Consider the following 26,140-nt stretch of genomic DNA (forward strand, 5'->3'; position numbering starts at 1 on the left):
GTCATGAAAATAATCAAGTAAAAGTAATGCATGTGGATAATCAGTAAGCTGTGATAAAGATAGATGAGCATAGGTTAAGAAATATAACAATGAGTTTACAAATAACTTAGATACTGTCTTCATATTGCAAAGGCCCCTCATTTGGTCCAACACAGATATGCCTTTCACTAGAAAAGCTAAGTGTTTTCTAAGTCTCTAGCCTCGACAACAACCATCAAAAAGTCCCAGGTACAGAACAGAAAGGGATGGTACCTTTTCAAACTTGGACAGTAATTTGTTGCTTTCCCAAGTTCCCATCACTGGCCTCATTAAGGGCTGTATCTAAGGAAAATGAGATTACTTACTGTACTTACACACATTTACCAAAAGAAAGTGAAAAAATACATTATTTTAAAAAATATTTTATCAACAACGATTAAGATTTGCTAGAATAGCTTACGTTACTCCAGGTATAGCTAGTCATTTATAGAAAGCCTAGAAGGAAATGTTAATAATCCTTGGGGTAACTATGGGGTATGTCAGAGTAGCAGGCTCGGTTAGTGGCAAGAGATCAAACACTGAAGTTATCTGAACTTGAGTTTGAATTCTTACTCTCTCATTTACCAGCTACTGGCCTTAGAAAAATTATTTAATCTTCTAGGCCTCAATTTTTTCATCTAGAAAATGGAGATATTTTCTAAGATGTTGCTATGAAATTTTTTTAAAGAAAGGAAATGGAGATAATATTAATAATCATCTCACAGGATTATTGTGAGCAAGTAGGATATTCAAAATACACAACAACCAGTATGGCCTGAAAACAAACAAACCCATCAGAATACATATACATACACACACACACACACACACAATCAACAACCAGTATAGCTGTATGTACCAGGGTTCACTGGCTGAAGAGCAATTCTGGCTGCTAATATCAGTGAGTACCTAATAAATGTTAACAATTGGTACTGTTAGTTTCTTATTTGTGTTTTTATGATTTCTTTCTTGCTCTGCTGAATACAAAGGATTTTCATGACCAGATAATAATGTTTTAAAATATTAGCTTAATAGGGAAATTTAGAAGATCTGGTACTGGAGAGTCAATTAACAAAATGCTGGGAAAAACAAAAGGAAATTAAAACTCTCATTACTTGAGTCGCGCACTAGGCACCTTGGAGAGCCCCAAGACCTTGGCCCTAGTCTGGCTGCCTTCATCCATAACTTAAGAAAGATTCTCGATCCCTTTTAATATCCCATTTGCAAACCCCTGTAAAGTGGGCTCTGTGCCAACCCTTCCAATCATGGCAGCAATGATAAAAGCCTCAAGAAAAAGACTCAAGATATCAAGTTCTAAATCCAAGTTCTGCAACTAATGAATTATGTGACCTTGGGTAAGGGAGTCTTAACATCCTTGTTTGTGAAAGGGGAAGAAGAGCACCTGTTCCAGCTGCCAGTGCATCAGTGGTGGCTCAGATGAGAAACTGTATTTTGGAAAGCACAGAGTATATGTAAAGCCAGGGTGGCATGATCTCAGTGATGATGGCCCTGGGGTGAACCCCAGAAAACATGCAGGTGCCAAAGCCATCAGCTATTGAGTTTCCATTAAAAACCAACCAACCAACCAACCAAACAAACAAACCCTGACCAGGCAAAGCAGTCAGAGGAGGCAGGATTCATAAGGCAGTATAGTGGTACTTACCAAGCAATAGACTTGAGCATCAGCCAAGGAGAATCACTCTCCCTTACCATTAAAATCACGGACAAAAACCTGAACACCCTAGAAACCTAAATCTTAAAGCCTCTGAGAGCAGGAAGGAGGCAGGAGATAGGAGAAGGAAAGGGAGATCATGTGTCTGTCTTAGCAAAATTGTGAAGTTAACCAGGTTTATTTTCAGCATCTTTTTTACCTTTCCTTTCTGACACTCCCTCTACTTTGTTGTTTCACTTAAGCCCAACCCCAGGCTGTAGTGTCAGAGCACTCTCATGGTACCACCTGGCTGGCTGGTGCACCCAACTCCTACTCCATAGGCAAGCACCTACCAAGGCCTAACCTCTCCAGAATATGACTCATGTTCTGAAAACTATATCCTCTCCTGACATTTGAGAATAGAAGTCCTCCTATTCCATTCCTACCCTACCTGGAGTTAGTTATTGTAAAATAAATGAATTCACAAGAAATAATAAGTCATTCTTTGTTACAATTTTAAAGAAAATGCTGAAGATGATAAAGTCCTGATCCAATATTCCCCAAATATCCTTTTTTTTGAAACGCAATTTCACTCTTGTTGCCCTGGCTGGAGTGCAATGGCGCAATCTCGGTTCTCTGCAACCTCCGCCTCCCGGGTTTGATTCTCCTGCCCCAGCTTCCTGAGTAGCTGAGACTATAGGCATGTGCCACTATGCCCAGCTAATTTTTGTATTTTTAGTAGAGATTGGGTTTCTCTATGTTGGTTAGGCTTGTCTTGAACTCCCACCTCAGGTGATCTGCCCGCCTCGATCTCCCAAAGTGCTGGGATTACAGGCATGAGCCACCGCATCTGGCCAAATGTCCTAATTAGGAAATTGGATGAACATTTTGTTAGGCAGCATCTTTATCAAATTTCAACTCTGCTGCTTACTAGCTGTGTGACCATGAGCAAGTTAAGCTTTCTGAGTCTCTTTTGTTATTTGTAAATAGGAATGATAATGATACCTACCTGAAAGGGTTGATTGAAGATTAACGAGTTAATATGACAAGCACCTAGAACAGTGCCTATCATGTAGTACAGGAATATTTTTCATATTTTGTATTTATAACTCTCCTTATCTGTCCTACCCAGCACCTATATCTTCCAGCAGGAACAGTACCTTCTCTAAGGGCTACTACATCTAAATTCCCGGTGGCCCTTGCTCTATCAGTCATCTCTTCTATCCTTTGTATCTTCAAAATCTTCCACTCCACTAAATCAATGTGCATAGTCTATAAACACTCTCAAATATTTTCTACCTTTTACAAAAACTTCCTTTAACATGTTTCTAGCCTAGGTATAACCCTTTATCATCCTTCTTTCAGCATCTCGCCACATTTACAGCCCCTTTGACCTTGATGTCTCTCTTGCTACAACTATTTCTCCCTTCTTTCCACCTCAATACATTTCCCTCTTTTCATTTCCATAAATTTGCATCAAGAGTAGCTTTCTCATCACCGATTTAATCCTTAAAACATTATGATATGGATTTGCCTCCCCATTTCATCAGAATGCCTTTTACTGATTGCCAAGCCCAGTGGGTACTTCCCAGCACACACCTTGCTGGCTGGCTGTGCATCTTGTCACAATGACACACCCCACTCGGAAATGGGATGTCTACCACCACTGGCTGTCTCTGCTTGTCTCCCTCAGTTTCCTAGTTTCCTCCTCCTGTCCCATTTCTTAAGCACTGCATTGCCTAGCAGCCATGCTTTTCTTACACGAGGGAATCTCCTGCTCTTGCTCACCTTTCTTCTTGCCTTAGATGTGTATGTAGAAGGATAGAAGGATTTGTGTTGTTTTTTTTGTTTGTTTGTTTGTTTTGTTTTGTTTTGTTCTGAGATGGAGTCTTACTCTGTAGCCCAGGCCAGAGTGCAGTGGCATGATCTCGGCTCATTGCAACCTCCACCTCTCTGGTTCAAGCAATTCTTCTGCCTCAGCCACCCGAGTATCTGGGACTACAGGTGCATACCACCACACCTGGCTAACTTTTGTATTTTTAGTAGAGATGGGGTTTCACCATGCTGGCCAGGCTGGTCTCAAACTCCTGACCTCAGGTAATCTGCCCACCTTGGCCTCCTAAAGTGCTGAAAGGATATGAAAGGTACCATGTGTGAGCATGTGGTGGGGAGGCACGAGAGATGGGAAGAACAGCCTAAACAAAGACAGGAGGGATCCAAGGTACGGAAAGTCTCATTTAATGGTCCTCAATAGATTCCTGGAAATGACACCTTTAAGTGACACAACATATTATGAACCCAATTTTACCGTAAGTTAACTGATATAAACAGGAGTTACATTCCCACAGCATATTTCTGGTCCTAAAAACCTAAACTTCTAAAGATCCCAAACATTTCTAATATAAACATTAAAATCAATGTGAGCTATATTTACATTTTTCCAAGTATGTATACATACATTTTAAAAGATAGAATAAAAACAAGTAAGATAATGACTCACCCAAATTTTTAGTGAATCCGTGAGTGAGGGTGGTCATAATGTGTTGGGCTATATCAAGGAACAAAAGTATACAAAGTGAAAATTGTCAGAAGCACCTCTGGCCACCATGCAGGTCAAACACAAAGGAGAACAAATGAAGTGGGTTCACTGAGCACTTCTGTACCGCAGTTTACTGTTGCACATCTGTTTCATTACGGTCTACTTTACGAATTTTTATTTACTATCATCTGTAGTCAAATTTACACCAAGAGCCCAGGAAACAGTAGCTGGGCTTGGCTGAAGATCTACGAAGAGCCCTAAGGGGAAGGAATGGGACATCAGCCTGGAGCAGGAGATCCTGGCAATCTGGGAAGGACCCTGAATGCTAAGAGGTTTGGACTGTATTTTATTGGCAGTGGAGAGTCCTGAAGAGTTGGAAGCAATTATGTGTCTACCGCTCCCTAGAACTAAACAATCCCAAATCGTATCTTCGTATCTTCATTTTCACCTAAGAAACATTTCTAACATCTGCCCACCCTGTCCATTTATTTTCCCTTATCACCCTATTATTACATTGCTTTAGCTTCCCCCTTGCTTTTTCAATCTTTCCAGACTGTGAACAAACTTTCCATTTCAGTTAGTTCATTCTATTTTAAAAACAAAACAAATCCATATACAACCTCTCCAGGGGAGTCCAGGGAAGTGGGAGGACCATTGCTGTGGGTATGGCAGCTCCCCTCTGATACAGACAGAGCAGAGTCCCTAGACAGCCTTCCTGCCCACATGCCCTGCCCATGTTCCAACCTTTTTTGCTGTGATATGACAGGAGTCTTGAAGCTCTGGTTGTACTGTAAGTTCCAAGAGCAGCAAGTTCAACATCCATAGATTCTTTTGTATTTCCCAGTGTCATTCACAGTGTTGAGCTTATGGCAAGTACACAGTGAATACTTACTGTCCAAATAAAATAGCAATTTACACTAATTCTGTGTTGAGGCACAGGTGAATTTGGATGGCAGCATGAGAAAACAACAAAAACCCAAAGACCTAGAGCTCCATAAAAAGAGAGAATGCAAAAGTGGAGAAAGCTAATACCAAGATAAACACTTTACTGAAAATTTGATCTAAAAACCCCAAAGAATTTTCCCCATTGCAGAGCCCAATTAAGCAATTTTTTGTTTTTTATAATGCTGTTTTTCTTAAGTAACCAAGGTTTCCGAAAGACAACCAGTAAATCAGAACCAAATTATCAAACGTGGACAAACCAGAAAGCAACACAGTACAGTGAAAACGCAAGGACTCTGGCATATGGCAGACATAGCTACAAAGCCCAGTTCTACCACAAATGAGCAGTGTGGACTCAGGAAAATTACTTATATTCTCTGGACCTAATTTCTCTCAATGATTAGGTGGGAGAAAAACTCATATAGCTCACTGCATTATGAAAACCAAGTTTTAGAGAGTGGGCATAAAGATCCTGGCTCAGAGGGATCACAAAATAACATTATTTCTTGTGTTTACTCAACAGTTGAGTGCCTTCAATGAGCCAGATATGGTTGTAGGCACTGCTGATAGAGTAGAGAATAAAAAAGGCAAATACATGTGCTCATGGACCAGAGATTACTATCTTTAGCCCTTGTGACAATAGGATAAAAGCTCCAGTCTCTCTCCCCATGAAAATACACATCATTTCCAAACACAAATTATGCCTGCAGTTGCAAGGCAGTCAAGGATCTCATGAAATCCTGCAGTTCCCTCTTGTGATCTTACTCTATCCCTAGATCAGTCAGGGTCTCCTAAATAAGTTTAGTAAGAATGAATCAGGATGCATATTAGATTCAGGATCCCATTTCTGATTTACCTGAAAAGATTACCCTAAGGTGAGAAGTAGGAATATGGATATTATCAAGTGTCCCAGGAGAATCTTATCATCTAAGGAAACACTGCCTAAGATCTCAGACTCTGGCACACTTGGTTTTCCTAAGCTTATCCACCCTATTATCTAACTATAAATCAAATTTCTTCTAGATCCTGGCATATAGTAGGTACTCAGTGTACTTCTAAGTGATGGGAAGTGAAGGCTATACCCACATAAACTTCCCTAGATGACTAACACAAAATTATCAGTCCCATAGTTTATCCAGGCAGAAGTATCTACTAAATGACCACAATGTAAAAAGGCTTAGAAAGCAGAAAAAAAAATGAAAGGCAAGAGCTAAGGCATCACAAAGCACTGATACATACCTGGTGCTACTCTTAGAGATGGAAAGAGAACAAAAGGATAATGACTCGACTGAGGCTAGGATTTGGATGCCCCATCTCCAGCTCCATCCATCCCTTCCCTGTCCCCGTTTCTTGGTTCCTAGTTTCACCTTCTTCTCCACCAAAAACATCACTGATCATCAAGTAGGAAATAGACAAACTTCAAACAAAATCAAGTACAAAGTACACCTATGGGAGCCTGGTTAATAACATCATGTTCTTCCCTCCATGGACTGCACAGGCATATACTCCAAAAACAAAAACAAAACCCTCAACTGAAATGTTCACATTTTACAATCTCAGACAACAAGTATTAGGGCAATCATTTGTCTGGGAGTTCTGTGGTAATTCTAAATTCAAATATTCCATTCTATGGTCCCAGAGACCAATGGTAAGCCCTGGAAAATCCCAATATGTCAGTATCCAAATTACATAGTCTTTTCACTTAGAAGCAATCCCACTATCAGGCCCCATACCCAATATGTGGCTGGGTAAAATGTGGCCTTCGCAAGTGAACCAAGCACTGCTCCCATTGTATAAATGGACATCCGATTAGACATCATTAGAACAAGACACTGTTCTAAATCAGAATCACACAGCACAGCAAAATATAAGCCTCATCCCTGCCATCCCCAAAACTTAACCATACCAGAAATGGTGAAATGGTCAACTAACCTTTTCTCAGGCTTCACGAGATGGCGTCCATAACCAACCTTGGCAGGCAAGACCAATTCCTTTCAGGGACAGGTAAGTTTTTCCCTTTCTAGCTAAATTCATCTTGTGTGACCTGTTAGTATTCCCTTTCCTGTCTTGCCTAATTTTCCTCCAAAATAAGCTCTCCTTGACCTGTCTTCCTTATCTGATTGTTTTTCTACAACAGCAGCAAAATCACAACACAGAACTTGATGACAAATTCTTATTACAAGATAAAATTTAGAAGCCTTCTTTTATATGCCAAAACAAGTGGCATTTGTGGGTTATATCCATGCTTGATGTCTGTACTGAACTGGTAATCAAGGGTAATCTGCCATAGTAATACTGCCCAATCTTGTAGCAGTGTAGCTCAAGAAACTCACCTCTGGAAAACTGTGTCCTTCTACTCCCTCCCAACTACCTGCATAGCCCCATTAATCTAACTCTCTTGTCCTTGTGAGGTTGTCATTATCAGAAGATAAGCACAGGGGAAAAAAAAATCCAAATAAAAGAGAACACATATGAGACACTGTCAATCTGGAAAACCATTCAGTGGTTTCTAATAAAGGTAAAACATACTCACTGTATGACTTGAAAATCCCACTCCTAGCTATTTACACAAGAGAAATAAATTTAGGTTTGCACAACCTGTAAGCAACTGCTTTTAGTGTTTTACTCATAATTACCAATTACTGGAAACAACCTAAATGTACTGGAAACAACCTAAATGTACTTCAATTGGTGAATAAACTGCTGTATATTTATTCCATGGAATATTAGTGAGCGATGAAAAGAGCTGAACTATTGAATCAGGCAACAACATGGAAGAATTTCAATGCATTACACTCAGTGAAAGAAACCAGACTCAAATGGCAACACAGTGTATGACACCATTTACATGAAATCTAGAAAAGGCAAAAGTCTAGGCACAGACTTTAGAGCAGTACTTGTCAGGGGCTGTGAGTGGAAGGAAAGACTGATCACTGACCACAAAGGGGCATAAGGAAACTTTACAAGGTGTTCAAATTGCTGTCTATCTTGATGGTGGTAGTGGTTACAAGACTACATTTACCAAAACTTAAAGAACTACAATAGTTGATTTTACTGTATGTAAATTGTATCTAAACAACCCAAGGTTTAAAACCAACTTAAATACCAATAATAAACCATGAAAGAGAAAGGAAGAAAAAGAATATACTTGAAATGGGGGCTAGAGTTTCAAAATTAATAGTGAGTTTCAATGGTAATTTACCTTGAAAAGAAAAAGGGAGAAGTTTATCTCATATTTACCCAAATTTAGGTTATAATTGAAAATATGTGTTAATTCTTAGAACAAAAAAAGATTCAATTTTTTATTTATTATATAACTTCAGCAACAGGACTTACGTCAGCAGGACAAAATACCTTTCATTTCATACTTGACTTTTCATAGCACGATTATAAAGGAGATCATTTTTCCCCAAAATATTTAGAGCATCTCTTTTCACTAAAGACTTCTCTTAATCCCTAAAAGGTCCTAATATTTCTCTTTAATGCCTATCAAGTCAATATCTTAATCAATTTTCTCTTCTTTAATGGTTATCTGGCCTAACTCAGTCAGATCTTAATTGGGCCATGGCACATGATTCCAGCAGTTTCCCAATGTCACTTTCATAGAGTCCATGAACTATTTTCTCTTTTGCAAGATCTGAAATTTCTCTTTGTAATCAACTTACTTTGCATACATATTGTATGGATGGATGATGATCAGACAATCGGAGAGAGGCCAGCCTACAAAACTGCTGGTGTTAAGTGGCAAGTAAATTTGTGGTAGAGAAAAATTATGTAAGTGATGAGTCTTTAGTGAATATAATCATAACTTTTACTTCCCTCTGTTGCCTCATAACTGCACAGAGTCAGATAATGAATACATCAAATAATGCATTTTAAGCTGAGGATGCCTTGTATTTTATCAATGACACTTTGTTGGTGTTCTTCCAACTCTGATAACCCACATTCCCTCATTGAGCATGCACTATTATGCCAGACTGTAATATCACAGGACTGTAAAAATGCTATAAAAATGGCTTAGATGCTTTGATAAGTATGGCAGGAAGACAAGGTGAAACAGACAGCATCATCACCATCATCTTGTCTAACATCTTACTCAGTGTTTACTGAGCACCTACCACAAACCAGGTCTTAAGAGCTTCCCTTATACTAATTTAACCTTCTCAACATGCCCATGAGGTCATTACCATTAATATTCTCGTTTGATAGACAGGCAAAGGAGTCTCCGAGCTGTTCAGTGAATTACCCAGGCACCCAGCAGGTCCTGGGAGGAGCTGGGGTTCACATCTAGCCCGGTTGCAGATGTTGCACATGTAAAGCATTTAAAGACAACACTGTGACTGCTATGATCCCCAGGGAAGAGTCGTGCACTGTGGAGGCAGTGACAAACCATGAGCAGGCCTGAGCCCATTCTGTACCCCAGGTCTCCAGGGCAGCTGTAGCTCTGAGAGCCACACCCCATAGACAATCCACAAGCATCTGTCAAATCACTTGAGAGTCAGGATTTGCCGACTAGAACACAAACAACTTCTGCAGCAGCAAGGGCAGGAAGCAAGGAGGAGCAAAGGAACAAAACCTGCCAATGGGCTCTTCCCAGCCCCAGCGCTCTGGGAAGGAGGCTGCTGAAGGCAGTGAGGTAGGCCACCGCTGTTACCCGACAGCTGCTGTCCTGTCCTGCTCTTCACACGGGAGGCAAGCTGTACAAGCAGATTCTTGCACCCACACTTTAGAAAAATCAGACTAAATATAGCCAAGTTTGCTCTCATGAGCCAGCTCAGAACGGGTGGTGCTGCTACATTCCACTTCAGAAAACTGGGGAGGAATCAACTTGATTTACAAGAGAGCAGCTTTCCACGCTTGCTCTTGTGGTTTCAAAAGGACCATATGCAAGATCCAACTGGACTGTGGGGAATGTTGCAGGTTTGGCCAGGCAAATAATACAGCCCTTAGGAAAAGGACTTTACCAGACATGAGTTAGGAGGCTCCCCATTCACTTTCCTTCCTATAAAGGACTAAACTACCACATCCCTGGGACGTGGCGGAAATCCATTAGGAAGCACACATTATACATACACTACTCAGTTTTGTGCCTTTTCCCGGATTCCCACCCATCAAAATCCTACTCAAAAGCTCACTCAATGCTATTCCTTTAGTTAGGCTATCCCCATCCAGCTCAGAACCAAATGCTCCATTTGTTCTCAGACCTCCCATGTTATGGTGCTTGTACTTTTATTTAGCACTTATATCATTCAGTCTAATCTGCTTCTCTGTCTCCTTCCCCCAGTGGAGGCTGCAGGGAAGGGCTGGGGCTGGCAGAGGGCAGAGTGGGCTAAGCTCCCTTCCTTATTACACTCCCCACCACATCTCATAGAGTTCCTTGTACACGGGTGCTACTCTACTGCTTATCAACAGATACACACAATCTGCTTGAATGCCTGTGGATGAGCATTTACAATATCCCCTCTTTCTCATAATTAAATACACAACATCTGACACTCACTCGCCAGAGTTCAAGCGTGGGCTTCAGATCCCCAGATCCCCCTACCTTTGTAACATGTCACCACATCATCCACTGTGACTCAGCATTACAAAACACAGCTACACCAGCAAAGGTTTCCCAGTTTCTGCTTCTCAGCACCAGCCCTTGTTTCTTCAGGCATGAGAGAACAGCAAGGCAGATGAGAAAGAAAGGGTGGGATAAAAGGAATTAGGAAGGGCTGGGCTAGGCAATACAACAGTGCGATTAGACTGAAGCCCTGTCTGAACTAGCTAAGAGGGCTACAAAAGAGATGGGGGTGGCAGGAACCGCTGCCACAGCAAGTTTCAAACTAGGTTGGAGGCCCCAATTCTTGTTCACACAGTCACTGGACAGGAATTTTCAATGACGAACTTCTAGCCGTCAATCTCCTTCCTAAAACAAAGTGATCAACAGAAACTGCTGATGCAGGAAAGTCAAATCTGGTCTAGAGAACATAATAAAAATAAGAAAAAAAGACCCTCAGGAATAAGTGAATGGGAGAGAATCAGGGAGTAATTAGTTTAAGAATCACACCATGAAGCTGCCCCAGAGTTAAGTACCTATGAGGGAAACTTGTCCATCATCTCACTGCCTTCACGACATCTGCTCTACAGAGGAACACCGTTGGAAGTTCTCATTAAGTGTGTATGGGAGTTACTGCGGAAATCAAAAGCAGTCATAAAACCACTCATTCCTTCATTTGTCTCTATTCATTCATTCATTCAAGCTTCATGGATGAGGCATGAGACATAGTCCATGCCCTTAGAAAGTGCCACCAGAAGAGGTACATTCAAATGATGTTCTCAAGAAGAAAAGGTAGTTAGGAAAGCATAGGTAAGCTAGCACCAAGAGAGTCACACAGAGGCAGGACAGAGCTTCTTGTGTTCTATGAAGGGAAATCCATCAGAATTACACTTCTGGTCTCCCTCTTCACCCTCTGGGTCCTCCTCAGGAGAGGAGAAGTCAACTCTCTGATGAGCAAGTCTGTGAAAAGGCACAAAGCATAGGCCCCCACCCCTTCCTTTGGGTCCCACCTGCCTGCTGCAGGAGCCCAAGTTATCTCTGCTCTCCAGCTGTCAGTGGTATAGAACAGGGGTCTCCAACCCCTGGGTGGTGAACTGGTATCAGTCCATGGCCTATTTAGGAACTGCGCCACACAGTCGCAGGTGAGCAGTGAGCAAGCAAGCATTGCCGCCTGAGCTCTACCTCCTGTCAGATCAGCGGAGGCATTACATTCTCAGAGGAGTGAAAACCCTACTGTGAATTGCACATGCGAGAGATCTAGGTTGCACATTTTTTATGAGAATCTAATACCTGATGATCTGAGGTGGAACAGTTTCATCCCAAAACCATCCCCCATGGAAAAACTGTCTGCCATAAATCTTATCCCTGGTGCCAAAAAGGTTAAGGGCCACTAGTGTAGAGGGAGGCATCCCTGTGATGGGTCAGTTCACTGCTGAGTATTATATTAGCAAGCCCACTTACTCTCCAACCCAAAGTCAGAAAAAATTACCCACTATACCCTTGTGATAAAAATGATGTTTTTATCTCCCATGTGACTCCTTTTACTCTCTGTGATGCAGTTCTGAATTCAAGTTGGGTACAAAGTCATCATTTATGGGGCTGCAAAGCCCGGTGTTTACCATGACTGCTTCTATTTGTCACAAGTGTTTGACGCGATCTCACTTCCCATTTTCCCAGTCACTGTTATTATTACTTAGCCTTACAATATTTTGGTGATGGGTAGTTTCTGCACTCTCCTACAGGATAAAAAACATAGAACCTGAGCACTGAATGACTTATCAGAAGATATTTGGTAAGCTAATGTGTTCACTGATGGAAAATTCAGATTTCTTAATACAGATGTCATTAAGAGCATATAGTCTTGCATTTGACATGTTTTTCTTAGGGAGAGAGGTGAGTGCTGAATATTGGAAATCATTTTTCTGCCATGTGAGAGGTGCTATTCTGTTAGACCTGGAATAGAAATTACCATGTACAATGTCCATCCTCCCTACTTTTTTCATAAATCTCTGAGGATGAAGCAAGAAAAGGAATTGGGGATGAGGGGTAAAAAACCCTTCTCTAGATCTAGGGACTCGTGCATTTGTATGTCATTCATGAAACAAATGACTGTGGGCCTCCTAAGTGCCAGGCACCATCCCTGGAATACAGAGATGAATACAAAGATGAATACAACACTGTCCCCAATGAATCCACATTTTTCTTCTCCCTGAATAATACTGCAACCCACTTCCGTTAGAAAACATCAATAGGCGCAACCATCTATACATAGTCTGTCCATAGAGAATGGAATAGTTTGGGGTCCCTGCTACCTCCTTCCAAGAGGTCCTAGTCCCTAGTCCTGCTAATTTGTTTCACAAGACACTGCTTTTGTTTTTGTTTTTTAAAAAAGACAATGGATGCCAGTATAATCCTAATCCAAATGCAGACCATAAGATCGTACCCTGTTCTGTGGCTGGAAAGCACACTTGTAAGCTGCCCATAAATGCAAAGCATGGGTCGCAACCAGACTAGGAGACATAGATAGGACGTTGCAATTAAACTAAGAAGAAAACATAACCCAGGGTAGTTACAAAACAATAAACAAAGGGCACCTCTTTTTCATCTTAAACACACAGCTGCAGGTTCAGCAAAATGAATGAGAGAACTACTTGCTATTAACACTTTTACAAATTCAAGTTCAAGTTTACTTAAGAAAAATGTTACACATAGTAAAAAAACCTTCTAATTTGTTACTAATTAGAAAAACTGGCTGGCATGAATAAGTGAAAATTCAGGATATAAAACACATGCCAATTAGTATAGCTTTTCTTAAGAGAAGGGATGTGAGTACGAGTGATATTTACTTAGGATACAGGTTCCAGACACCCTTCCAGAAGCCCCCTCCTTTATTTAATCCTCACAATGTGCCCAGAAGGTAACAAGTAGTGAGCCCATTTTTTCCAGATGTGGAGACTAAAGCTTAGATGTTAAGTAATTCAAACTGTATTTTCTATTCCAGTTCCTCTGGCAAAACTCCTTATTCTCTGAAGCAGCATTTCTCAATGAGTTGGGTAAACTGGTCATTGCTTGACCATGGCTTGGCAACATGATATGGGAAGGCCATGCACTGCAGGCCATGATTATCTCTGGCCATGGGCACAAAATACCAATAGCAGCCCCCAGCAGCAGTTCCTACATATCCCAAATGTGCCCAGAGACGATGTCACTCAGCAGTAGATGTAAACTACTGCTCTAAAAGATTTTTTGGGCATCAAGACAAAAGACTGAAGAGAAGGGCACTTCAAGGTGGGCGGATCACGAGGTCAAGAGACCGAGACCATCCTGGCTAACACGGTGAAACCCCGTCTCTACTAAAAATGCAAAAAAATTAGCCGGGCGTGGTGGCAGGCGCCTGTAGTCCCAGCTACTCGGGAGGCTGAGGCAGGAGATTGGGGTGAACCCAGGAGGCGGAGCTTGCAGTGAACCGAGATCATGCCACTGCACTCTAGCCTGGGTGACAGAGCAAAACACCATCTCAAAAAAAAAAAAAAAAAACAAAAACAAAAAAACCTCCCGTCTTCAAATCTGTCAGAAGTCCCTGATTGTATGGCATTTAGGCTTCCAAGAAAGCCCCATGTACCCTTATAGAACCAGTTACAAAACCTCCATGAATATATTTGCCATGCAATGAATGAGCATTGAGTACCTATTATGGGCCAAGTACTGTGCTATAAGCTGGGAATATAAAGTCCAAGTCTAACCCGCAAGGGGGTTAGAGTTTAGTAAGAGGTAGATTAAGTATGATAAGTGTTAAGATAAATGTGAACAGGAGGCACCTCCCATAGACTGGAAAGAGTGCTGAGAAGGCAGAAGAGAAAGGAGGGCTGGGACAGGTTCCCAGAGCAAGTGACATTTCCCCTGAGGCTTGAAAGACAAAGTAGGAGTAACCAGGAAGAGACTGGTCCAGGCTGACCTCTTTGCAAAGACAAAAGATAAGAATCATATTTGCAGTTAAAGTTAAAAATACTTCCTTCATTCTTTGAGACCTCACTGTGATTCAAACTCAGGATCTCCTGTTTACTAGACAGGTACTTTAACCAAATAAGTCACTGGAAAATAAACTCTCCATAGTCCACATGTACTTCCTTCCTGAGTTCTTGTTTTTGTAAAGTCTGGCTTCACTGGTATAATCACCCATCAGGCAAGAAATAACACGAATTTATACTTCTTACAGTGGACAAGAAATTGTTTTCGAGAACAGTGTGGACTAGCAACAAGGGGGAGTGTCCCTGTCTTGGGGACACAGGAGTGGTGAAGAGGAGAGATCATAATCAGTGCCACCTGATGGGTGACGTAGAAGGGATATTTAAGGAGTACGTCAACGTATCCTTGGTCTCAAGCTCAAGATGAACTTTATCTCTGCTTTTGTTGTGTTTTTTTGGCATCTTAAGTCTTGACTCACTATCAATCATAACGATACAAAAAAAAAAAAAAGAGAGAGAGAGAGATTCTCACCCTACTGGTACATTTGCACCGACAAGAAAACCTAGAAAAATCTTGGTTGTAAGAGAGAGGACTTCATTTTTGTGAATAAAGTTAGGAAAGCTGGAAGTGGCTGGCTGAGGATCTCTGAACCTGAGATAGCCCAAAGGCAAGAGTTTCCCGAGTTTATGGGCGCTGAGTGTAGAAGCTGGGTTGTTGCTACTTCGGGTTCTTAAGACAGTCGTTATAAGGGGAGCAAGAGTCAGATTAGTTCAGTTTCTTTCTCTTGGGGCAGGGAGCAGAGGGAGGAGCAAGCCAGCCCTTGTGGTTCCTTCTGGTCTCTAGCCTACAAGGAATAGGCTCATTTCCCCTTGGCAAGGCGCCTGAAGCAGCTGGCAAGCATGCCTCCTCTCCCTACCTCAGTACCCCCTCTGACCTGACCGCACTCAGAAACCAAAATTCTGTAGGTGAATGCAGGCTCCCATTTTGTCCCACAATCATTTCATCATTTAGGTACAGCTTGACCTCTAATGTGACATCACAAACGCTTCTGGTCCACAATCTTTTTTTCTTCTTCAGAAACTACCCTAAACAAGGAAGTTTGTGTTCCAAGGTAAGAGAATCGGAAATGAAAAACTCAGGATCCCTCACGAACAGCCCCACCCTGCTTTCAACCAGGAAGTTCAAGGGAGGCAGGACTGTACGGTCAAAACTGCAAAGTCGAAGCTCAAGACTGTAAGAAGAAAGTGGTCTTCAAAGAAAAGGATTCACCCAAATCGAAGAGGTTGTTGCACTTCTTTTCCCTGGCTGATTACATTTCATGTCTGTAAACTTTGCTAAGCCCGGGGCGCTGGCTGTATAAGCAGAGACAGGTGTAGGGACACCTCTACCCTCTGGATACATCTGCGGCCGCCGCTGCTGGGTGCACAGGACGAAGGGCCCTCGACCCAATCCCAGTCCAAGCTTCCGGATGACGCACCTGGGCCGGGGACCTCTCCCACGTGAGGGGGCCAACCAAGCATCCCCAGCCCTGGGGCCACCCAGCCCGCTCCGGAGGGAAGGGGCAGGGAAAAAGGGCATCTCGGGGCCAAACCTCATGCCGGATCCTCCGGCTTTCCCCCCATTTCCAGGATATCGTTTCGCATCAGAGACACTCGTCTCCACACCTCCTACCTCAAAGTCTTGCGCACCTACCCTTCACGTCTCTCCAAAGCAACTGAATTAAAGCGCCTACTGGCCTTGGCGGCGCAGGTGAGTGCCAAGAGGTGAAGGCGGAAGGGGCCCGCTCTCCGCCACCCCCTTTCCTCGCCTCCCCACGATCGCCAAGCTTCATCGGGGATGTGTGGCTTGGGGTGCGCGGGTTAAGAAGGAGCTTAAAAATGCCCCAAGCGTCCCTTACCTTCCACAGCCATTCTCTCAGAGCTTCCCTAACGCATGCATAATTTTCTTGGCCGAGGTACTCCTCCTGCCCCGCGCTCCCCCCCTCCTCTCGCTTTCGCCTAAATATTCTGAGCTTATCTGCTCCAGGACCAACCTGCCGCGGTCACGCAAAGCGAGGCAGCCGGCTCCGGGCTTGGCGCGCGCAGGGCATCCTGGGAAGTGTAGTTCCCTCCCTTCACTTGGACTCGGGAGAGCACCCCGACTCCAACGCGGAGGCGCCGCCTGCCCCCACACTCGGACAGCAGCTCCAGCTTCAGCTGACCAGACCGAGTAATCTCTCCTGGGGAAGTTGTGAGGGGACCCAGGACGCCTGGGGTGTGGGATGGAGGGGCGGGGGGGGGGGTCCCGGGAAGCGGTGTGGACTACATCTCCCAGGAGGCCGTGCGCTGAGATAGCTTCGGTGCTAAGAGTAGGGACCCGTGATTGAGCCCGTCCCTGTCCATTACAAGGGGATTGGCACGTAGCAGGTGTGGTGAGGTGGGCAGGTGCCGGTCAGCAGTGTGATGAGCTCCCCCGAGCTCGTCCGCGGGCCTCTGCCGCAGGTACCGCCCCCTGACCTCCTGAACCACCATTTAGTAGGGAGAGCAGAACCACTGTCCGCCTGTGGTTCTCCACCTGGGCCAGAGAGCGCTGCCCAGGCTGAGGTTGAAACTTGTTCCTTCGCACCCTGAGATGTATGGGTTTTGTGGGGGAATTCCGCCGGTTGATACAGCCGTCTTCTGATCCTACAGGGTGGTTCAGGTGGCTAAATACTTGGCATGGGGGTGTAGGGGAGGAGGAGTGGCTTAAACCCCAATAGGCAACATCCCCAAGGGGTTGTTAGGAACAGAGTCGGAACCAGGATTGTACCAGAGGAGGTCAGATGAAAGCCTGCCTGGCTTCCAGGATAGGTGGCTTTCAATTTGGCTAGCCTTGGAGCCTGCTGACAGCCTTTGATAGGGCCTAATAATTAACAGTGCCTGAGAATCACCTTCCTTCAACTTCTGAAAACTACGTTCTAGCTGTAGGTGCTGGGGATGATATAAGCAGACAGGATAAGGGGAATCACGTGGATAGCAATACAATTCGACAGCTGGTAAAAACTAAGTTTCTAAACATTTTTTCCTGCATATGAAAATACGGGTACAGTTGTGGCTGTAAAGGGTAAGGGAATAGCCTCAGGAATAAATCTGGCTCAAGACTGGATTGACTTTTAAAGGCCTTCAGTTTGGAAATGCATTTGGTATCACATCCACCCAGTCACCCATATATAATGTTAATCTCTGTAAAATAAGGAAGTGCAAAAATCGGATTCTTCCCGTGATGACTACTTAGACATTTTTGTCTGTCTTGGTCATTAGCAAAAAAAAAAAAAAAAAAAAAATCTCAAAACAATTTTGTTTCTGAGTGTATACATGCACACCTGTTGTTCTGGTCACTAATTACATGCCTAGTCCTCCTATTGGGTAATATATAATAATAACATGTGTATAGGCGTGTTAAAGAATACCTGCGTATAACCATTAAATGCTCTTGTTGATACTTTAATTCTGAGTCCATGGAGCTGTGTAGAAGTCAAAGCTAAGCCTCCCTTTTAGGTACAGTAGAGAGAGACCCATTCAGTGAGACATAATTTCCATGAGAAAAAGAATTTTCCAACCTTATACACAGCCAAGCATTCTAAAACCTGGAAAGAACTGAAATCCAGGTGCTTACCTACTTTATGTATATAAAATCACCAAAGCATTAAGTATTTTCTTAGACTGAATGAATATAAACGAAAACCATAGGACAGGTAGTATCAATGGTTCTCAACCTTGGCTGTGCATCAGCCTTTTATAAATATTCCTAAGCTTTATCTTAGTCTCACAGAATCAGGGCTTATGGGGGTTTGGGTAGAGGCACTTAGGTTTTAAAAACCTAGAGGTGATTCCAGTCTTCATTGAGGATGAAAACCATTGGTCTGTTTCCAAGCTTTTAAATATGTGGGTGATATTAAAATATAAAAGTCACTGAAATCTGTTGTTAATTTTAAAACTTCATCTTAGCTCAACTCTTTAATATTTTTCCCAGTGATGTGCATTCTAGACGAGTTTTATTTTTAGTATAAATAAAATGTGAAGGAGATGTTAGTTTCAACCATATGAAATAGCCAATGTTTGAACATTTTTAAAACCTACAAATAGAGCAGTTTCATGTGGTTCTGCCTAATAAGGGATAAACAATAGTTGTGCAGAGGTTTTCAATTCTGGCTGAATGTTAGAATCACCTGGGAAGTGCTAAAGAAAAAAATTACATTTGTCACGAGAATGTTTGAAAGAAAAAGACACAAAATACCAACTCTTGGCAAGATTGTGAAGCAGTAAAGACTCATATATTGCTGGTGGTGTGCAAATTCACAAAACCACTTTGGAAAACCATCTGAAACATTGAGCTGAATATATGCGTATGCTGTGACCCAGTAGTTCTACTCCTAGGTTTACACCAAACAAATATGCATACACATGTTCTCCAAAAGACATGTGCAAGAATGTTTGTGGCTGTATTATTTTAATGTTTCCCAAATGGAAAACAATTCAAATATTTATCAACAACAGATTGGAGAGATGAACTCTGGTATAAACAAATAATTCCATATATCAGGGGTCAACAAACTAAGAGCAATGAGACATTTATTTTTTATGGCTCACCAGCTAAGTATGATTTTTATGTTTTTAAATGGTTGGGAAAATACAAAAAGGTATAATTTTCAAAACCTGGAAATTATATAGACATACTTACATAATATCCTCAATTTTGCCTCTTGTCCTACAAAGCCTCAAATATTTCCTACCTGATCCTTTACAGGGAAAAAAAAAAAAAAAAGCTTTCCAAACCCTCCTATAAAGTAATGAGAATGAAGGAATTACAATTGTATACAACAACATGATGAGCCACATATATTAATCGATTGTTGTTAACAGATTACCCCAATGTTTAGTGGTTTATAACAATACCCATGTATTACTTCAGTTTCTGTGGGTCAGTAATTTGGGCACAGCTTAGCTTTTGCTTTAGCATCTTTCACAGCCTGCAATCATGTATTGTTTAAATGACTTATTTTTAGTCTTTTTTTTTTTTTTTTTAATCAACAGCCAAGTACAGTTCCTAACAGTTACACCCAATTTTAGTAAGGGGCAAAGTCCAGACCTCATCCCCTACCTCTCATAAGCCAAATTCTGTGTTCATTATGATACTATTATTTGTTCCTTATAGTATATAAGCACTTTGAGTGCTGGAACTGAGTCTTATGCTTCATATCTTCCAGATTCTTGGTCACAATTGTGGTTACATAGTAAGTATTCAATAAATCATTTATTATTACTATTGTTATTTTTTTAATCATTGTTATAAGTAGCGTTTGTTGGGAAATTGCAAGTGCCAAGCTCTGTCTAAGCACCTTGACATACATCATCTCCTTTAATCACTACAATATTGTCAGATATCACTATTTTCCAGATGAGGAAATTGAGGCTCAGTGAGTGTAGGTAATTTGCCCCATGTCCCAAAACGTGAATTGTAGTAAGGGGATTGACGTCTACCTAAGTGTAGAACTTTGTGATATTACTCTATACAGATTTCAATACTGATTACATGATCACAAATCTGAATTCATAAGCACTTGGCCAAATAGGAATTGTCATTACTAATAAAACGAAGGGTTTAAAATATTTTAATATCAGAAATTGTGATATTTAGAATGATTCAAAAATTTCTGAATATATCAGAGAGCACAGAAAGGGAGGGAAAAGCCCATTACCTTATAGTGAATTAAATAAAAAAAGAAATATTGAGATGAGGCTACAGATTTCACTGGATTCTAAGATTTAAAGTAGTACATATAAGTACTTTACTATATTTGTTGTTCTAACTAGGTTGCTATACTCACAAGCCTCTACAGAAAACATTCATAAATCTCAAAAAGTAAATAGATTATGTTTCTATTCTGTTCAGGGAGATCGTCTAAACTTAACCAAAAGGATTCAAACCCTAAAGACTAAAATTTTTACAGGAAGGAACTGAGAGTAAAAAAAATTTTTTTGTAATTAAGATAAAAAATAATAACTCTAATCCTTGAGTCATGAAAAAATTGCCAACCATTCAAGTTATATCAGGCTTCCGTTGGAGGAAGTAAGCATATTTCAGGGAACATGATTTAAGCAAAAGCCTCGTTGTTTTTGCTTAAATCACATTGTGTACAATTAAATCACATTGTGTGTTATCTGTATATTGATAAGTTGGTGATATTCTATAGCATCATTCTTCTAAACTATACTTTCAAAATCGGACTTAAATTATGTGTCCAAAATTTGAGCAGAATCTATCTACCTTTGTATTAACTGGTTATCTGAATATTTGGCTTCCATACTCAAGCTTCATAGACATACAGAGCTAGATTGTAATCCTGACTCTCATTTACTCGATGTTGGTTATTAGCAAAGTTCTTTGACATTTCTGTGTCTTGGTTTTCCCACGTGTATCATAATACTCTTAATTGTGTAATGTATATGTTACCTGGCTCGCAGTTTGGTGCTCAGCAGTGACTGAGAGGGTATATACAGTGTTGTGAGCTGTCCTGGCATATAATGGACACCCAATAAGTGTTTGTTCTTTTCGTCATCCATGGAAGCCTGAGAGGCCATTCCCAAAGAACATGGATATAATTCAGTTAAGCAGTAACAAGGGCCTCAGGATACTTGCCAGGTGTGGAGTAAGTCTGCCCAGTTTGACTTGTAGTTAAGTCACAGAATGAACTTTAACTTGATCAATGCAGAGCCTCCTCTGACTGGCAGGAAAACATGGCTGTACCATGGAAGAGCAGTGTCCTGGATCCTTGTCCCTTTTTGAATAGGTTTTGTTGATAGAAAAGAGTGTGGGATTATTGTGGGCTGTAGTGGCTAGCTGCATACGATCTTTCTGTGTTCTGAATTTCCTACCCTGAAGTATTAGGTTGGTGCAAAAATAATCGCAGTTTTTGCCTTTTTTAAAAATGATAAAAACCGCAATTACTTGTGCACCAACCTAATAAATTTGCAGCAGCTCTTCTGAGCAGAGTTGTCCCTACTTCCCCCAACCAGGGGAAATTATAAACTGTGCGTAAAAGCATAGGAATGGTCATCTGGAATTACTTGTCATCAGTACACATCAGCACAAGAGAACACTAGAAGAGATGCAACTTATTTTCACAACTGAACTATTCTATGCCAGGTGGTTAAAAACTTAAGGTGTGATGGGCTCCCTTGTACTACTACTTCCAAAATGACCAGAAATCTTTACTAGGCAGAGATGCTAAAGCTGACCGCTTACTGTAGTTATTTCACCAGTCCTTTCCCTTCCCTTCTGTTCCTCTGTTAATAATTATCTAATATACTTTATATTTTTAACCATTATATAGGGTACAATAAGCCTTCACATACATTATTGCATTTTATCTTTACAATGGCTGTGAGTGGATAGTATTTACTTCATTTTATAGGCATGAAACAGAGGCAGGGCAAGGATAGATGATGAGACCAAATTTATACGCCCAGACAGCCTGAATTCACCACTTGAGACTTCCGCATTCAGTACTTTTTTCATTCCATCTCAGTGCACTTTCTCATCAGGTGTAAAATTGCAACTTATCCTATTGGCTTCCAAAAATACATTGAAATGCACTCTGACATGAAGAATCTCATTTGATACCAGGCATTTCAACAAAATCCCACCTTAATTGTGCAAAAGAACTCTCTAAGAGTGAAACTTTTCTTGAATGAGCTTCAAGTACAGTGATCTTAATGGAAGAATTTAGCTGGAAGATATTCATCTTCAGTACTCTTTAAGTCTAAGCTACGGTTTTCTCTCACTAAGACCATTTCAGCAGTTTACTAATTAGTCTATCTGCCATACAATTCTTCCCCAATGCAGCTTTTCTCCACGAGCAAACAGAATGGTATGACCCAAATCTCATCATCTCGCTCCAATTTGAAGTCATTTGATTGCATCCCTTTGCTCTCTGGTTAAAGTCTACAAGCCATAGCAAAGTTTTTCTTAGGCTCCCTTTCTGGGTTAGTTTTCTCCACAACACTCATATCAGTTTGTGGGAATATATTTATTATTTTCATTTAAATAGTGTCAGTACCCCCATTGATTCCATGGGATTAAGAATGGACTCTGATTTTGCTCCCCTTTGATCTTCCAACCACTAGCACTGTATCTGGCCCACAAACTTAATACATGTATTTTGTGTCTATAAGAACTGTCTGACTGAAGGAGCAAATGAGTAAACTACTTGATCATAAATGTGTTTATTTTTCCCGATTAAACTGTAAGTTAATATTTTGGTTTTGTTTGTGTTAATATTTTATACTCTTATAAGTAGCCTTCTTTTTCTAATCTAGAATCTGTTCAGAAAGGACTTAGAGGCAAGTTACTCTAAGTCCTATCATTTCACAGTTGAGGCAGAAAACGGAAAAAGTTTGCCAGAGTCACATCACAGCAGAACAATGTCTAGAATCCAGGTTCAGGCTAAGGTTCTTCGTTGGTGGTTTGATTTTTGTTTTTGTTTTTGGAGGGTGTGGTGGGGAGAGATTTCTGTTGCTCTGAGCTCAGTTTGGCTTGGTGGCTGAAATTTCAGTCAAGGAGGCTGGGGCAGCTCTGCTCCTCACTACAGGTTTTTGAGTAAGCTGGGGAGCTCTGCCCCAGGCTAAAGGGGCAACAACAGCTAATGGCAGAGGAGCAAGAGAGAAAAATGAAATGTGCAAGGCTTTTAAGGCCTGCCTCAGAACTGCAGCACTTTCACTGCTCTTACATCACTTATTGAATCAAGTCATGTGGCCAATCCAAAAGTCAAGGTGTATTAGTTCATTCTCATGCTGCTAATAAAGACATACCTGAGACTGGGAAATTTATAAAGGAAAGAGGCTGGACCAAAAACTTAAAGAACCTTTTCTTTTTAGGAGACCATATGCTTTCTTGTTCTTCCTGTGGGAGAATAAAAAACCCACATGTTGTGGTGTTGCACAAGGGAAGAATGGAGTTGGGCTTTTGTGGGTAGAGATGAGAAAAGTCCATCCGTTGTCAGAAAGTAAGAGTCTGGGGAATTCATGCAGTCAGAGCAAGACGAAAGGCTCTGCAGGTTCTGATGACAGATTACTGTCCTCATAAACCTGAAGGCATGATCTAGGGCTCAATCCTAATGTCTGAAAACTCAAAGAAGTGGAAGAAAAATGAGACCTAGGTGATAATTATAATTTAGATCGCAGCTGGGAGAGAAAGGACGCAGCACACCCGAGATGTGCCTTGTGAGATAAGGCAAGCATCAGCATGGTGCAGCCCTGGGTTTCACCTTTGACTGGCCTTTTCTGGCCTATGATAACTTTTAGTGAAAAATGTGGCATCGAAAGGTATTTCTGCAAGGTCTAGTTTTATTCAGGGATCCTAAAAGCTGGAAATGTGAACCTTGTGGTGCTGGGGAAAATTATTGGCTAATTTTTGCCCCACAGTTTTCAACGCTAATGGAGTAGTATCTGTTAGGTGTCTTAGGTGATGTGGTGGTTCATTTGTTAAGGTCGTCTCTGCCTTCCTTGGAGAACCCTTCTATGGATGCTTAGAGGTTCCTTATTCTCTTCCTCTGGGCTTGTCTCAAAAAAAAACAACAACAATAGGCTGGGCACGGTGGCTCACGCCTGTAATCCCAGCACTTTGGGAGGCCGAGGTGGGTGGATCACAAGGTCAGGAGACAGAGACCATCTTGACCAACATGGTGAAACCTCATCTCTACTAAAATATAAAAAATTAGCCGGGCATGGTGGCACCAACCTGTAGTCCCAGCTGCTTGGGAGGCTGAGGCAGGGGAATTGCTTGAACCAGGAGGCGGAGGTTGCAGTGAGCCGAGATCACACCACTCCCCTCCAGCTATCTCAAAAAAAATAATAAATATATAAATAAATAAAATAAAATGAAAAACAATAACAAACATACAAAAAGCCTCCCCAAAGCTGTGGTTTCTTATGGATGCTGCCTTACATGTGCTGGATATATTAATTGATACCACACAGTGATAGAGTAGAAATACCCTGGACCCTGGAAACATAGATCAGAGTTTAAAATCTGTATCTTCACAAACCAGCTGGGTGAACTAAAGCAAAAGGATTAACATCTCTGGCCTTGGTTTTCTTGTCTATAAAATGGACAATATCCCTCACCAGGTCTTTTTGAGGACAAGTTATCTATCTATCCAACAAATTATCCCCAAACTTAGTGGCTGTGGTAGTTCATTTGTGATGTCAACTTGACTGGATTAAGAGATGCACAGATAGCTGCTAAAGCATTATTTATTATCAGGCCTTCAGTAGACACTGAGCCTGTCCATCATCTGCTGAAATGGAAACCCAGGTGGTTTGGGATTTGATTCGAACGATTGGGTTGCCCCAGGTGTGTCTGTGAGGGTGTTTCCAGAAGGGATTGGCATGTGAGCCTGTGGACTGAGTGGGAAAGATCTGTGGGTGGGCACCAATCAATCAGTGGGGTGTCTGGATAGAACAAAAAGTTATAGGAAGGGCTAATTCACTTGCTTCTAGAGCTGCCTTTAGAGCTGCCCTCTCTTCTCCTGCCCTTGAACATTTGAACTGCATGTTCTCCAGCTGTTGGACTCCAGGACTTATACCAGTGGACCCATGGGCTCTCCAGCCTTTGGCTTTGGACAGATAATTACAACATCAGCTTCCCTGGCTCTGAGGCCTTCAGACTGGGACTAAGCCGCACTACCAGCTTTCCTGGTTCTTTGGCTCACAGATGGCCTATCGTGACTTCTCAGCCTCCATAATCTAGTAAACCAATCTTCTAATAAATTTCTTAATTTATTTTCCTCTCTCTCTGTGCACATATATATATATATGTTTTGGTTATTTTAAAATGTACAATGAATTATTGTTGACTGGAGTCACCTCTATGTATATGTATAGATGTATATATACACACACACATACAGAGAGAGATGAAAAGAAATGTATATATCCTATCATTTCTGTCTCTCTGGAGAACTCTGACTGAAACAGTGGCTTAAAATAAACATTTATCATCTCACACAATTTCTGTGGCTCAAGGGGTCTGTGAGCAGCTTAGCCGGGTGGTTCTAGCTCAGTGTCTTTCATAAGGTCACAGTCAAGATGTCACCCAGGGCTGAATTCATCTGAAGGCTTGGCTGGAGCTGGAGGATCTGCTCCAAGGTGGCTCTCTCACGCACTTGGAAAGTTAGTGCTGGTTGTTAGCAGGAGGACTCAGTGCCCCCACAACATGGACCTCTTCGTGGAATGGCTGAATTGTCCTCATAGAGGGACAGTTGGCTTGCCCCAGAGAGGGTGACCCAAAGGGGGCAAGAAGGAAGCCGCAGTACCTTTTATGACCTGGTCTTGGAAATCATGCATTGTCATCTCCAGCTATTCTACTTGCTACAAGCAAGCCACCAAGTCCAGCCCTCAAGGGAATGGGAAATAAGTTCCACTTTTTAAAAGAAAATTTCTGTGGGTACATAGTAGGTGTTTAT

The 26,140-nt window shown here is 41.7% G+C and overlaps 1 protein-coding gene across 2 annotated transcripts in view; it reads right to left on the minus strand.

The window, feature by feature from the left end:
• The window catches only part of SAMD12 (sterile alpha motif domain containing 12), a 417,592-nt gene extending 400,895 nt beyond the window's left edge, over nucleotides 1–16,697 (minus strand). For both annotated transcript variants that reach the window (XM_011972988.1, XM_011972987.1), the window contains exon 1: nucleotides 16,556–16,697. In XM_011972988.1, coding sequence (XP_011828378.1) covers nucleotides 16,556–16,568 — 13 coding nt within the window. In that variant the 5' untranslated portion in view covers nucleotides 16,569–16,697. The remainder of the gene's footprint in view (nucleotides 1–16,555) is intronic.
• Between the last annotated feature and the right edge of the window lie 9,443 nt (nucleotides 16,698–26,140).

This window comes from Mandrillus leucophaeus, unplaced genomic scaffold, assembly GCF_000951045.1.
Source record: "Mandrillus leucophaeus isolate KB7577 unplaced genomic scaffold, Mleu.le_1.0 Scaffold133, whole genome shotgun sequence".
Classification (NCBI taxonomy): Eukaryota; Metazoa; Chordata; class Mammalia; order Primates; family Cercopithecidae; genus Mandrillus; species Mandrillus leucophaeus.